General features: G+C 40.1%; 1 protein-coding gene across 3 annotated transcripts in view; it reads left to right on the plus strand.

Annotated features, from left to right (window-relative positions):
• The window catches only part of MYRIP (myosin VIIA and Rab interacting protein), a 235,054-nt gene that overhangs the window by 191,554 nt on the left and 28,439 nt on the right, over positions 1 to 15,061 (plus strand). For all 3 annotated transcript variants that reach the window (XM_074859086.1, XM_074859106.1, XM_074859096.1), the window contains exons 9-10: positions 5,441 to 5,618; positions 10,424 to 11,073. In XM_074859086.1, coding sequence (XP_074715187.1) covers positions 5,441 to 5,618; positions 10,424 to 11,073 — 828 coding nt within the window. The remainder of the gene's footprint in view (positions 1 to 5,440; positions 5,619 to 10,423; positions 11,074 to 15,061) is intronic.

The following is a 15,061-nucleotide window of genomic DNA, read 5'->3' on the forward strand; positions in this document are numbered from 1 at the left end:
GAGGGAAGTGAGGAGAAAAGCATGCATGATCCGGAATATCCTTTGCAGGGTTCAGTCAGTTACTTTTGGGATCTATGTTGGATTACTACTTCATCTTCTCTTTAGAAGAAGGAGGAATTACCCATACTCTTTCATCTTTTGAGGAAGAATGTAGAGCAAAATCTTTTTGTTGTCTCTCTAAACAATATGCATACATATAAGAGAGTTATTGAAGGAAAAGATTCCATAAATTATCAACATTAGGATTCACAAGCGTGTTTTTTAAAAGGTTGTTCTTGCTTTTAGTTACTTGTTTTTATTTATTCAGTGTTCAGAAGCATGAAGTTGTAAATTGTTATAGACAGAAGATGGAATATTTATATTTACTGAGTAACAGGAGACACTGTATGTGATTAATTTTTATTCACTCCTTCCTTCTTTAATTGTCAGAAACCACATTTTCTTTTTTATTTTTTTCTGAAGGCCAGCAATGAAACAGGACTGTACATGCAAAAATGATTCCTTTTAGGGCTAGCCCAGTACAAGATGAAGGCTGAGTTCTCTCCATCCAGCCATAACTATGCAGCAGAAATCTCCTGAAGAGGGATTAAAAAAAAGAGAATAATAGCGTGTCTGGAATTTCTTTTTGAAACAAACATCTCACAGTAGATGCCAGTAGGCAGGATTTGGTGGGAACTTACCTAACTGAAGTGTTTGGAAATGCCTGTCAATACTCTAACTGTATTTTGCAAGCTGTGCTGTACTGCACAGCACCCTGGTATGCAGCGCCTGTCTCTGATAAGTGTGTGCAGTGAACATAGCAAATGACCTGTTGGGTTGCGATGCCATCTGCTGATGTACTAATTTATTGCAGAAACGAACAGTTGCAGTACAGTGTCTGACTGCAAACATAATGTAATTCGTCACAAATAAATACACCTAAAATAGCACCTGATTCACAGGGTTATTCTGCTGAGGAACCAGAAGTTCTGGTTAGAAAAGGTGCCAGTAGCTTTATCTGGGAGGGAAGGATCTTCTTAACCTCTCATGTCTTTATAAATCAGGACCAAAGCTCCTACATTCCTGCCTCCTTTTGAAAGTTGTAATTAGGCTGCTGTATTATTTGAATACTTTTGGAAAATAGACTGGATTGGTTATTCTGCCCTGAGATCTTGTTGCTGTCCAAGTTCGTAGGCAATTGGTAAAGATTCGGGGCCACAACTCCTCCATTTGGTCAGTAAATGCACCTTGTTCCAATGCAAACTGATCCAAGAGCCTACAGGGTAGCTGGCCTTGCCTCCAGGGCTTCCCTGCATCCACGCTCAGGGAAACTACATGGAGCACCAGTTGCCAGGTAAGCTTCTCAATCCTGTTCCCTTATGTTCAATGTTTTGCTTCCTGTGCAAATGTCCACAAGGGAAAAATGTCCCCTGTGGATCTACAGATGGGCTGTTATCTCCATGACAAAGGGAGGCACAAATGCATCACAGTAATGTGTACTTCTGCTGCCTGCTACAGGCAAGTGTGGTAGTGAAATCAGCAGCATGGGCAGGCACGTACATAGGTTTGTAGCCCATGCTGTAGTTGTAGGGCTGCCAGCTGAGTTGAAGTTGATGCAAATGGGCCAACCAAGATTAGAGCTTTTGCTGTGTAACTTCACACCACGTAACACTTTCTAGTTTGCTCTTAATTGCAAAAGCAACAAAAGGAAGTCTTAAGTCATTTGCTTTTCAGATAAAGTCATCGGTCACGCCGATAATTGATTGGAGATAAACTTGTGGACAAACATTTGCTCTTGTGCTCTGAAAAAAATGGCCAATTTGTGCCAATGTAGACTGATTTGTTCTCATGCCAGGATATGCTTCTGTCCTATTCCTACACCAGGCTGGGCTACTGACACTCCTTTTTTGTATCATTATCAGTATTAACAGTGATTTGAACTGCTATCAAGGATGAATATTTACATTTTCCTTCCACCCATACTTGTCTGAGTAAAACACAATTCTACTATCTGTCCTTCCATCCCTATCTAAAACTTACTTTCAGAACAAGAAATAACCTAATCCTCTATTTTTATTTATTATTCTTAATTGGAGCTTATTAGAATGCTGTCACTTGATCATTTAAATCTCTCCAGATACAAGAACTACAGAGAACTACAAAAGTAGTAGTAAAGGGTGCTAGTTTAACAGCTTCTTCTAGTAGCATCATTTCATCCTTTTTCAGGATATGAATACAAGGATGCAGCCAAGCTATTTTATCCTGGCATTCCTTCTCTCTCCTTGAGCCTTCTGTGACATTGAACCATCTTCACTGAGAAGAGGTGCATACTTCTAGCAGAGCAGTTCAAGACACATTTTATCAAAAATTCACATAAAGTGTAGAAAAAGGATGAGGATGGCCTCAAGCCAAGCTTTGGAGGTACCAAAAGCTTTTTCCCTTGCTGCATTTGGAGGGATTTTCCTGGGAATTAACAGTAGTTCCTGCATAATACCAGTTTCCTGCTCTCCACAGAGAGTTGGCAGAAACTGTGGAGAGCAGTTTCCCTCTGACCTGACCCAAAAGTTTCAGCACACAATTTAAAAGAATTGGTTTAGATAAACTTCTTTGGATGAGCTTATTTGAGATCCTAGACTGCTATACCACATGGGAGTGTGTCTACTTTTCTGTGTGTCCTTGTTTTTCAGTGCTTTTCGTCCATCAGGCCCTTCATACTCGCCTTCTCCTTTTTAAATCCTTCAAGCTGTTGTGTATCTTCTAGTCCTTCTGAAAGATATATCTGCCCTATCATGTAGACACACCTGAGCTAGCTTTAAATTGCTCAGGCAGTGCTGGTAGCAGTTTTGCTGCAGAAGCATGGGTCTGAGGGCAGGATTGCTGAGCTCCTTCAGCGGGTTTCACAGCCCATGCCAAGTTCTGCGTTGTCAGGGCTAAGCTGCTGGTGCGTCCCAGGTTAGTTGAGAGCTAAGTGCAGACACTGCCATCGCTGCGATGCAGCCTTTACTGTGATGTTTATGAAACAGTGAGTAGGCAGATGAGAAGCTGCCATTTAAACAAAACACCAGAAAAGTTGTCAAACCTACAGATTTTACATAATAAGAAAAAACATGGTACTTTCATTATCTGAGCTCAGGTTATCAGTAAACAGACTAAAGTTTTTCCTGATTTTTTTTCTTCTTCTTATGATTCAGTTCTTTAAGTAATAAAGGAAAATAGCTACTAGTGATTAAACTCTAGAATATTCCTTCTGGTTTCTTCAGCATCTCTTATGTCTTTGTGTTTGCCATATATGTGGAAAAAGAATGTGCTCTGAGGAAATATTCTTGGTACTGTGAAAATAGTGACAGCCGCAACAAGTTGCTGCTTTCAGTGTGTAACAACTTTAACACAAAGATATCAGAGGATATGGCAGACATGAACTGGACCTAATTTATTGTAAGAATGGGAAGTTCAGTAGGTCTTGCTTTACAATGAAGTGAGCCACAGCACAGTTGAAACTTCAGGCTGCAAACTTGTTTCTGTTGTCCATATATCCTGGCAGGATGAAATCAAAGCTAATGAGCAAATTCCTATATCAGAACTGTTTCTGTACCTGTCTGTATTGTGCTAAATTATTAACCCTTTTACAGGGTTAAAGAGGATTCAGATGATCTCGATCAGTTGAGGGTCTAGTTTGAGTGTTGAAACAGCCTAAATATACACTTGAATATAGCTGTCTTGTGAAAGTGACTCATCTGAAAGATTCCCTCTAATAAAATTATACAGTACTATGAACTTATTGTTAGTAGTTCATGTCACTGAATTTGAAAGGAAACACTCCAATGCATCATGTTAAGACCTGTGTCTTTGCATGGACAGGATTAACCAAGTTATGCGGTCATTGTGGTTACAGAAATTATTTGATTCTAGGGTAGTAACTCTGGCTTTTTCTCCAGAGTTCAGAAGCCAAACTAAACCCTGATGCTTAGTTGTGTTTCTTTTTACTGCATCTGTTATGAAACCACACTGCTGAGCCAAGGATACAGGAAGATTTGCAGTTAATTAAATCTTCTGGCATGGTACACAGGTCCCACACAGGAGCATTTCAGATGGTTGGAGGTACAGCCAGAAAAGTTGCTTTCAAACCAGCAGGACTCCCAGCAATGCTTATGCTGTCCTGGGAGTTAAAGGAACTTGAAAGTAGCTGGAAGTCAAGTTATGCTTTTCTTCATCTGCACCAGTGCAAAGCAGAACTCTGGTGCAGGCAAAGACTGGCCCTCTTGAGATTAACAGTTTTAGTTAATTATTTGTAATTTGAACATCAGTAAAAATTTACAAAGATTTGAGAGTGCCAACTTGGCCTGCGTAAAGAAGCCAAGCCACTTGAAAGCATACTTCTTAATGAAACCCTGACATGTACAGGCAGTCTTTTACTGACTCTGTTATGAAGGCCAAGACAGGTTTTGGGTGGTAAAAAGTTATGGGGAAAAAGCTGATTGTCATTTGAAAAAGTGATCTCTTTTGCCATTCAAGTTGCCTAAGCACATATTGTCATCAAAAGCAAAGTTATTAATGAAAAAAAAAATAATTGTGCTGCAGCAAAAGTGTCAGCCAGATGTTAAATCTTGACTCAAGCTGTTGTAGCCTTGTTTCTAGAATTATATATGTGATTTGATATGTAAGAGCGAGTTCTCTTGAAATCAGCAGGACACTGCCAGCTTTCACAGGTTTTTAAAACTGGGCAAATTTAAATGTGACTTCTGTAACTGACCCCAGTGCCCAAGTCAAAACTGTCTGATCTATTTATGAGATCCAAAAGAAAGTGCCATCCCCTCAATAGTAGTCAGGGCTCATTAACAATCACAACAGTTTTTTACCTCATTTTGACTTGAAATGTGACCCTCCTAAAACCAAATAGATGTGCAATTGTAGGCTATGTTGACTTCATTAAAAAGACTGCATAAAACTGCCCAACATATTGTGTGATATGTATGTCCTAGCAAACAAAAGAACTCTGCTTTAAAATCCGTTGATTTGCACGTCTATTTCTGGGGAACAGGCTGTTTGTTTGCTGTATTTTAATTTTTAACTTCTGCAAATTGTTACACCAGATGGCCTGTTGAGCCAACAATAGATCATCATGTCTCACCACAATGGGATCTTTCTGGCTAGCTTGAGTCGAAGCAGTGAGATGTCACTCCTCACCAAGCACATTCCTAACAACATCACCTTAATTATTTCTTTCCATCTGGTCCGTGGTAGTATAAACAATTTCCTGCCTCCTTGCATAGCATCAGAAATGCACATAAATAACCAATCTAGTGCTGAAACAATTCTTTTGAACATATTAAATTCCATTTCTGGATGCTAGCAGATCCCACACTTCTATGGGTAACTGAATACTCATATTAATTACAGTAAAGAGTTTGATAATTAAGTATTTCTATTTTTAAAATATGCTTTTTGATTTTTATTCCCACAGAGGTCTCAATCTGCATTCTCCCTGGCTAGTGAAGATATGCCCAGTAAAGGACTAGACCTTGCATCATCTGTGACTGAGGCTCTTTGGAGACAGCAAAAAGGACAATTCAGGAAACAGAAGGAACGCAAGCTCTCTGCGTTACCCAGCTGGAAAAGTGTGGACAGGCTAAATGAAACAAGTAAATACTTCTAGTACGAATATGATTCTTTTTTTGGTTCTCACTCACACATGGAATAAATGCAACTTAAAGCAAGGACCTTCTCCAGGAAATTTCTGCTGACCTCTATGCTTGCAGGGGTCACATGTAAAAATGTCTGTTTGGTGATGTTGAGCATCGTGATTTCATTGGGCTGTGTCATTGCTTATCTTACATTCCACTCCCCCTCCTGAAAGGATTCAAAATTTCGGCCTTTGGGGGGTTGATTTTGGACTGTTAGGAAACATTAGGCATCTAATTTAGATACATTTCAGAGCTTCTAGGACACAAGAGCCCAAGGACCCTGCTTTGTCACCTGGCTATCTGTCCTCCAGTTGAAGGAGTCTGCAGCTGCCTGCAGTATCCCTTCTGTTGCACAAGTTAACTGTTGATGAGGTTACATGGTGAACCAAACAGTGAAATAATTCACATTTAGGATTCCCCCTTGCACCTTTATTTTCAACCTAGATGAATCCACCAATCTGCCACTGCTTCCACACAAGTTTGAGGACGCTACATGAGAAAGAACTTCACAGAGCAGCAGGTGCCCTAGATCTGTCCTCTGTCTCCATGCATTAAGTATGAATGTGAATATGTGTGATGGATGGTGAGCAGCTTCCTAAGTCAGCCCCATTTCTGAATCAGCATCCTGGAATAGAATGCAATTCCCTACTTACTTCAAGATGGCCTAAGTACAGACTGTCACTGAAGAAGGTGGTTCCTGTTCTTGGAGGAGGAGGATGTCCCATTTTCACTGCCTTTCTTGTTCTGGCTGTAGTGCTCACGAGGCCACAAGAGTGCAGCACCAGGCAAATGCTACACAGATGAGTTGGTTAGTTTTCACCCCCGCAGCTGCACAAGGGGAAGGGTTGAACTGCTCACTGCAGCCCCTGGTTCCAGGTGATGGGGAACAGCAAAGTTAACGTATCTGCTGCTGTTGTCCTCCCATGACAGAGTCTACTGCTTCTCTTGTAACAGCTGTAGAGCCCATCTGACCCCTGTAGCAAATTGGCTTGTGAAGCTAAACAAGCAGAAAACTTCTTTTGTAGGGTGAGTTTACTGGTGCTGTAACTCCCACAGCTGGGAGTAATGGGGACCAGGGATGGGAGCTGGCCATCAATTCAATTTGTTTGTATGTAATGCTAGTTGATAAACTGGGAGACTGAAAATTAGACAGTGTCAATACTCCTCCTCACCCAAAAAAGAAAGTGATAGTAAAGTAGTACTAAAATATGACTTAACTAAGTATGCATTACTTGTGAACTGCTCATTCAACACCCTGTCAGAAATGTTGTTCTCCTGGGCGTTTTAGTGGAAGGCCTATTTTCAGTAAAGCAGTTAATTGGGTGCTTAAATTTAAGAACCCACTTCAATCCCATTGAATTCAACTGTTGAGCAATTTAGTACTTAACAATTGCTTAACCATAAGAGAATGACAAATTGACCCAGATTCCTTTCAGGTGTTCAGAGGATTTGTTCTGCTTTTTTCATCTAAGAACCGCATTTGTGATGAAATTGTGGTGCCTATTGAGCTTAAAGTAAATAGCTGGTTGTGCTAATATGTGTAAATATGATCTCACCTATGCAGTAGTAAGCAGCTTTGTATTAGGATACCGAAAATGAAAGAAATCTCAACCAAGATTTGGAGTATCACAGAATCATTCAGGTTGGAAAAGACCCTTGGGATCATCGAGTCCAACCATCAGCCCTACTCTACAAAGTTCTCCCCTACACCATATCCCCCAACATCTCATCCAAATGACCCTTAAACACATCCAGGGATGGTGACTCCACCCCTCCCTGGGCAGCCTATTCCACTCTCTGACCACTCTTTCTGTGAAAAATTTTTTCCTAATGTCTGGTCTGAACCTCCCCAGTTGGAGTTTAAAGCCATTCCCTCTTGTTCTGTCGCCAATTACCTGTGAGAAGAGACCAGCACCAACCTCTCTACAATGTCCTTTCAGGTAGTTGTAGAGAGTGGTGAGGTCTCCCCTCAGCCTTCTCTTCCTCAAACTAAACAGTCCCAGCTCCCTCAATCACTCCTCATAGGATTTATTCTCCAGGCCCTTCACCAGCTTCGTTGCCCTCCTCTGCACTCACTCGAGCACCTCGATATCCCTCTCGTATTGAGGTGCCCAAAACTGGACACAATACTCCAGGTGTGGCCTCACCAGTGCAGAGTACAGGGGGACTATCACCTCCCTACTTCTGCTGGTCACACTATTTCTAATACAAGCCAGGATGCTGTTGGCTTTCTTGGCCACCTGGGCACACTGCTGGCTCATGTTATCCTTCTCTTCCACACAGCTCTCCAGCCACACCTCCCCAAGCCTGTAGGCCTGTGTGGGGTAAGTAGTAGTAACATCAGTGGGCTTTTTAGTCATGTAGCCAAAAAGCAGTTCACAATTCATTTTGATTACAGTTTGCACTGGTTTAAATGATGATTCAAGAGCCAAATCATTAATCTGTGCTTTTTTTCCCCGTTTACCAATAGTTTCACAATGAGACTTCTTAAATCTGTTTTCATTCTCACATGGATAAATTATAGCGTATACCCAAAGATTTGTGTGCAAAATCCATACTTTCAAGTAAGTGACTTTGTTTTGGAAAATCAGGAAGGAAGCATCTGACATTACTTGAAGCTGGGATAAAACTGAGTCAGCTTTCTGAATATAAAGTTCTCAGTGGCTTTCCTTTCCACCCTACCTACCCTCTAAGATGTAATCAACTATTATCCTGTCCTTTCTTAAGATAACTGAGGATGTTTGACCGATTTTCATGTGTTGTTGCTAAACAAAATAAGGGGATATGGTTTGGGAGAGAAAAAGGTATGTGGCACTATGTTTGTGTCATGTGGTGCAGCTGAATTCAGTTCCAATTGGAGAGTTCTATCTTGCAGAGCTGTTTGCTTTGTTTGAAGGAACAGTGCTTTTAAGGAAAGGTCATCTTTCTCTCAAGAGAATCCTATACTCAGATTAGGAGCATAGTTGGAAAAAGTGGACAAGCAGAACTTCTTTATGCTTGATAGCTTATATTCTTTTTTTTCTCCAAAATCAGATGTTACAATAAAGAGTTATTAGTTCTCCCTGTAAACCTCTCTTATGTCCTCAGCTAGTCACTGCTACAAGAAAACTACTACTATTTTGTTTTCTTTTTAAGCAGCAGTAAGAATGACTTCAGTGATGTATTTTCTCAAGTTGTCTGAATTGGCATGAAATTTAGGAAGTGAAAACAAGCCAGAAGGACTCAAATGAGTAGCGAATACAAAAACTGTTCTAAAACTTACATAGCTCCTAAGTTTAATTACCATTTAATTATTGTTTCATTTTTGTGGGGAAGTTTTGGTGGTAGTACACCACAGACTCTTTTTTTTTTTTTTTTTTAAACTAGGTGCACATTCTTACTGCATACTTATGTTTTTTATGAACAATTCTGGGGGAAAAAGTGAATTTAAGCCCCAAATATTTGTAATCATGTAATGCAAGATGCTTGAGTATCATCTACAACACGATCCAGATTTTACTTCATCCATTTTTAAATAGGGATATTCTGTTTACAGTTTTAGAAAACTAGTAGTTTATAAGTATTTCTACAGTTTTCTGGAAATGGCAAATTTGAACCCATGGAAGGAATCCATAAGGCTGAAAAGTTCATTCAGTAGGCTGAGATTATTGTGTAAACCCATGGCATTATATCTTTATTCAACTGCTGTAGGAGGTAGAGTCATCAGACATTCACGTTTCCCATTAAGGGACTTTTCAAGTTTGATCGGAAATGGAAAATAAATTTAGAAGAAATGCAATTCTCTGAGTTATACAGCACTTTTTGACCATATTTGTGACTTTTTTTTTCTGTCGGAATTGTGAAACATACTCTGAAAAAGTGTAAGAATACAAGAGCAGCAGTGCTTGGGTCAGACAAAAAACTCATTTAGTCTAGGATACAACAGCAACCATAAGCAAGAGCCTAGGAAAGACTAGGAGAAAGCAAGTATTTTTCATGCTGCCTCTGAGTAGGCTCTGAACCTCCAGAACTTTCAGCTTAATGACTATCTCAGCTAGAAGTGTTTTTCTGTATTTAGTAAACCTCAGTGGATTTCTCTTCCATGTCCATAGCCATCTCTGTTTTACCTCAAATTAATTTCTAGCATCCATAACACCCTTAGGCAAGAAGCTCCATAGGTCTGGTACCCATTGCATCCCATTTGTTTCTTTTATTTGTTTTGAACCTTGATTTCTCTAGTTTCACTTGATGTCCTGTAGTAGTTAGATTGGAAGAGATTCCCCCATCTGTTTTAACATGTACCCTCTCAGTCTTCTCTCTTCCAGATGGCAGAGCTCTGGCTTACTTAATCATTCCCTGAATGGAAGACGTTTCCAAACCTGGTGCAACCTTTGTTGCTCTTCTCTGATCCTGTTTCCATCTTTCCTTTCCAAGATGGGGGACCAGAGCTGCACACAGAATCAAAGAAATTTGCAAAACACAGGATTTATACATGTCTGTATATTGATGTTCCCTCAGTCTTTCATAATAATTCTTTTAGAAAGAAGCTTTGGTCCAACTACTCTCACATTTTAAATAGTCATCGCCGTGGCTTTAAGTAGTGGCTTCTGATTGAAAGGAGTACAGCAGCATGGCTCACAACCTGAGAGTGCTCATGTAGCAGCAGCACTTGCATTTCATTAGTTTTGTTGAACCCTCCAATTTGTGGCCAGTTGATCGCAAACTGGCAAGTAAAATGAGCCTTTCACACTGTGATCACAATTGTTCTTGTTTCGTTTTCATAGATCCACCTTCTGTTTTTCAAAGCACTGATGGAAACTGGGTAGCTTTGAAGAATGTCACTTTGCCTCGTCCTCGAATGCTCGCCAAACCAAAGAGTCAAGTATTCGAAGCTTTGGAGAATGAATCCAGCATTGTGTCTGCCTATGACGAGATGGGCTCAGACAGTGAGGATGAGTACGACTGGAATGTGGCCTTGAACAAGCTGCATCGGAGACCTCGGCAATTACCAGACGATTTCTATTATACCAATTCCCAGTATGGTACTGAATGGGTTTATGGCAATGATCAGTACCAGGCAGTGACCTCCCCTTCCTCTGGGTTATACACCAATACTGAGACACTGCTCTCGGACTCGGAAACCTCTTCAGTAAACTCTTCCCAGGAAGCTAAAGGACCTAGCAAACTTCCCTGGTTACAAAGCAGAACTCAAAGTGATACGCCCAGAATGGAAAAAAAACATTTCCATGGAGAACTGGATGTAAATTTCAACCCACAGGCAACCAGCTTGGAGTATTCAGACAGCAGTGAGACTGAAGAAGTCCGTTACAATTTAGAAAAGAGATCAAGAAGGTGGAGGAAGAACAAAGCAATCTCTGAAGAATTATGTGAAGAAAAAAAATACACAAAAGCCAACAAGATGAATTTAAGTCAGGTAATTGTGTTTGAGTTTGCCAAATGCATTCTTAAAACGAGCTAGGCAAAACTAATTAAGCTATGCTGGCAATAACATGTGGATTGTGAGTGGGAGGTGGAGCGTTCTTGCAAGCTTTATCTTTCTCATGGCTCCTAGCTGAGAAGAAGCAAAGGTAAAGGGTTACATATACCATGAACTCTTTCTCAAACGTGCCACTTCCATCTGATCAATGACATTGTTAATGCTGTAAAATACAGTGCTCTTAAAAAAAAAAAAAAAAAAAAAAAAAGTTAGGATTTGCTAACAAATGTTGACTAATCACCTGTTTTGTTGCACTGAGGTTTCTTTAATTCCTTTGTTCTTGGAATAAGAAATAACTCATATGCCTGGGAATCTTCTGTGTGCTGTTTGCAAATGTCCTGGTAAGGGATAAGGCTAATGAGCAGCAGAAATTCAGAAAGGGCTTTTTTTGAAATATGGTGCAAGTGATGTCTGCTTTTAATTGGCCACTTGATTATGAGTTCTGATGTGTTAGGGTGAGTGTTTGCAAACTAATTCCATTGAAATAGTTTGTCAATCGATTAAAAAAAAAAACCCAAACAAACCCAGAACGTAACAGATCAAACTTGGAAAAACTGATCATACAACTTGAAGACAGTAACATGCTCCTCAAATATTTCTTTTAAACAACAAGCGTGGGATAACCAGAAAGCCAAGAAGTCTTCTCTGTTTGGAGTTTGTCCAGGCCTGGGACTGATAGGGATCCTGTTGACCCCCAGAACTTTTTTGGCAGTGCACGCACACTTCTAACTCTAATTACCCACTTGGATGAGGATAATACTGACCCCTTGTCCAGTTCCTTTTCCAGTATTGTACCCCTCTTAAATCCTGGAGCTGCATCGTTGCTGCAGCAGAGTAATGGTAAGCCTGAAGCAGGGAGCTAAGTGCTGTCTTCTCCCTATGCCTCTGCCTGCAAGCAACCTGACCCAGTCTTTAAAACCATCTGAGCAATTTTAGGATGCCTGGAATTGGTTTTCTTTGCTTATGCTACTAGCCTGCATTTCCCATAGAAAAACATCAGTACAGCTGATGAGGATTCTAGGATTTCAGCAAGTTTTTAATGCTGGGTAAAGTATTGATAATTCTGTATCTATTCCATCTGCTTTTAGGTGTGGGTGTTTCAGGTGTTTTGTACTGATTCATTTATACTCATGTCCTCAAACCTTTATAATCTAGAGTTGTTGAAGGGGAGTTCAACATGTATGTTTGATAATATGCTCTAACACGTCAGTGACCATTAATGACTTCTCAGAACATCAGGCAGAATTACGGGGCTTTCCAGGGACTGCACAAAGACTGTATTTTGTACACAGACCTCTGCATTTCCTGTTCTGGCTTTGTGTATTTGTGCACATTCTATATGTGTCTGTATTCATATTGTGCCTTTCTAGTTACTACTGCTCTGCAGAGTATAGAAGATCAGAGCTCACAGGAAAGGTCCTGGAGGTGTTATAGAATCATGGAATCATTTAGGTTGGAAAAGACCTTTAATATCATTGAGTCCAATCATAAACCTAACACTGCCAAGTCCACCACTAAACTGTGTCCCTAAGTGCCACACCTACAAGTCTTTTAAATACCTCCAGGAATGATGACTCAACCGCTTCCTCAGGCAGCCTGTTCCAGTGCTTGATAACCCTTTCAGTGAAGAAATTTTTCATAATACCCAATCTAAACCTCCCCACGTTCATCCAGTAGAGGTCAGAAAGGCAGAGTGCTTCCAGACATACATGATGGCATCCTTCAGCATCTTAGTGTGTGCTTCAAAGCGCAAGCTGGTGTGGAAAATGATTGTTCTTTCAAGCTCTCGTGAGCTGCTTTGTCACTTAAGTGCTACTTATACCTCTCTGATGGGCTCAAAATGCAAGGTTTGGGATTCTGACCCACTCTCCCCTTCGTTTTACCCTTTAGGCTAAAAGAGACTGTTCCTGCTCTTCTGCTCCCTCAGCCACAGTGGGGCAGGCAGAGCCTCACTGCCTCCAGATCACACTACTGTTTTCAAAGGAATGAAATTCTTACTAGGAAGTTTATGTATGGGTGGATTTATATACATTTAGTTTGTGTTTGTATGCACACACACACCCCCTGGTGGCTGATTTGACAGCCAGTGCCCCCATTTGGAGAACTGTTACTCCGGTCTCTGGTACACAAGCACTGCTGGGAGCAGGAATGGACTGGCTACTACAATTTATAGCAAGGATTTGCATGGTTGAACAATTCTAGGAAGTAATTAAAATGATCGTGAGCATAAGGATTATGATTTGAGGTATGAAAATAAATTAGCCAGGCATCATTTATATTGCTTAAAAAAATGAGATTAAAGGGATGTCAGGGTTTCATATAATCCCCAAAGTAACTTACTGATCTTGGTAGAATGATTAAGGCTGCAGCAGGGAGCGCCCTACACGCAAACAGTTTCTACATAACAATGGTGTAGATGCGTGGAGAACTGCAGACAGCATAAACTTAAGGAAGCTTCATTGTGGGATCTTAAACCAGGCATAGATTTTCACATGTTAAGATTACACAGAATTTGCAGAAACCATACAAAACACTCTTCTAAACCATGTTGCATCTAGACATTAGACACCGAACAACTGATCATATGTAAATTGTGGTGAAGAAACAGACTTTTTCCGTGCTTTACTGAATTGCAGTAATAACCTTATTTTACTGCATTGTAATAATAAAATGATAGTATGCTAACCATTATGTTTTCATCAGCATAGTAGAACAGGATTTCAGTTTAGCAGTCTAAAAGTTGGCTTTTGCTTTTTAGTTTTCAAGTAGTGAAGATTGCTTTCTTGTTTGCTGCTCTTTGAGACTCACAGTGAAATGAAAACAGACCCTTTCCTCTCTCCCTGCTCCAAGTCCAGAAAATTGTAAGCAGTTATGTTCTTGAACAACCCTGGTCATTTCATAACTCACAATTTAATTTCTATTTAAAATCAGGTATTTTTTCAATCAAAATCCAGTATCTAGATTAGGAGAATGCCATGGCATTTTTTAAAAAATGTATTTTAGACTCAACACTGGAATACTGACTTTGTGACTTAGAGAGAATTCGTTGTATAAAGTCTAGAGCAACTTAAAAAGGGAAACCTGAGAACGGATATCAAGATGTACTGTATTTGGGAGAGTTTTTTGCCACTTAATGATAGGTAAAAGAACAATCTGGTTTACTGGGTTGCCTGTAGAGATGCTGTAAATGCAGTCATGAAACAAGACTTGAAAACTGTCCTGATAAAACCAAGGTGCTACTGTAATAAATTTCTGATAACCTAATTGCTTATGTACCATAGAAGACTTAGATTCCTGTGGAACCTGAACTGGGAAGTGCAACGTTGCTTTTAATGATAATTATTTTTCAAATTGTAACTTTTTACAATAAATTGCTACTCAAACCACCAATCTCTCTGCTTTCATTATTATTAATAATATTAATAATTGATATTATTAGTAATAATAGTATTGATATATTGGCTTTCATTATGGGTTTGAGAGGAGGAGACGTTACTTAGTGTAGCTTCAATTCCTATATTTCTGATGCAAAGTGGAGTGGCTTAATTGCTTCAAGTGAAGGAAGTGCCCTCATTATGAGTTTGCTTCTTTGATCAGGAGACCCCACCTGTTAATTACAGCCCTCCTGCCCTGCAGCCAGGTAAGGGCTGAGCACTGTCAGACTGCTGGTCCCCACGGGATGGTGCTTGGGATGTATTTATTGAAAACAGCTGCCCTGAAATTACACTAGCTCTCACTGAGAAACTGTCTGCAAACCTCACAATTTGTGTCTTCTAAAAATTGTGGTTTCTGATTTTTGGTTTCCTATATGAATGGAGCTTTCTCTCAAGAGTTTATAGTATAACATGGATTTGGTTCTGGAGCCTCCAAGCCAGTGCTTTGCTTGCTTGCTTTATTTTGGGGCTTTTTTTTCTGCTTGCTAGGA

This window comes from Strix uralensis, chromosome 1 (assembly GCF_047716275.1).
Source record: "Strix uralensis isolate ZFMK-TIS-50842 chromosome 1, bStrUra1, whole genome shotgun sequence".
In the NCBI taxonomy this organism is placed as follows: Eukaryota; Metazoa; Chordata; class Aves; order Strigiformes; family Strigidae; genus Strix; species Strix uralensis.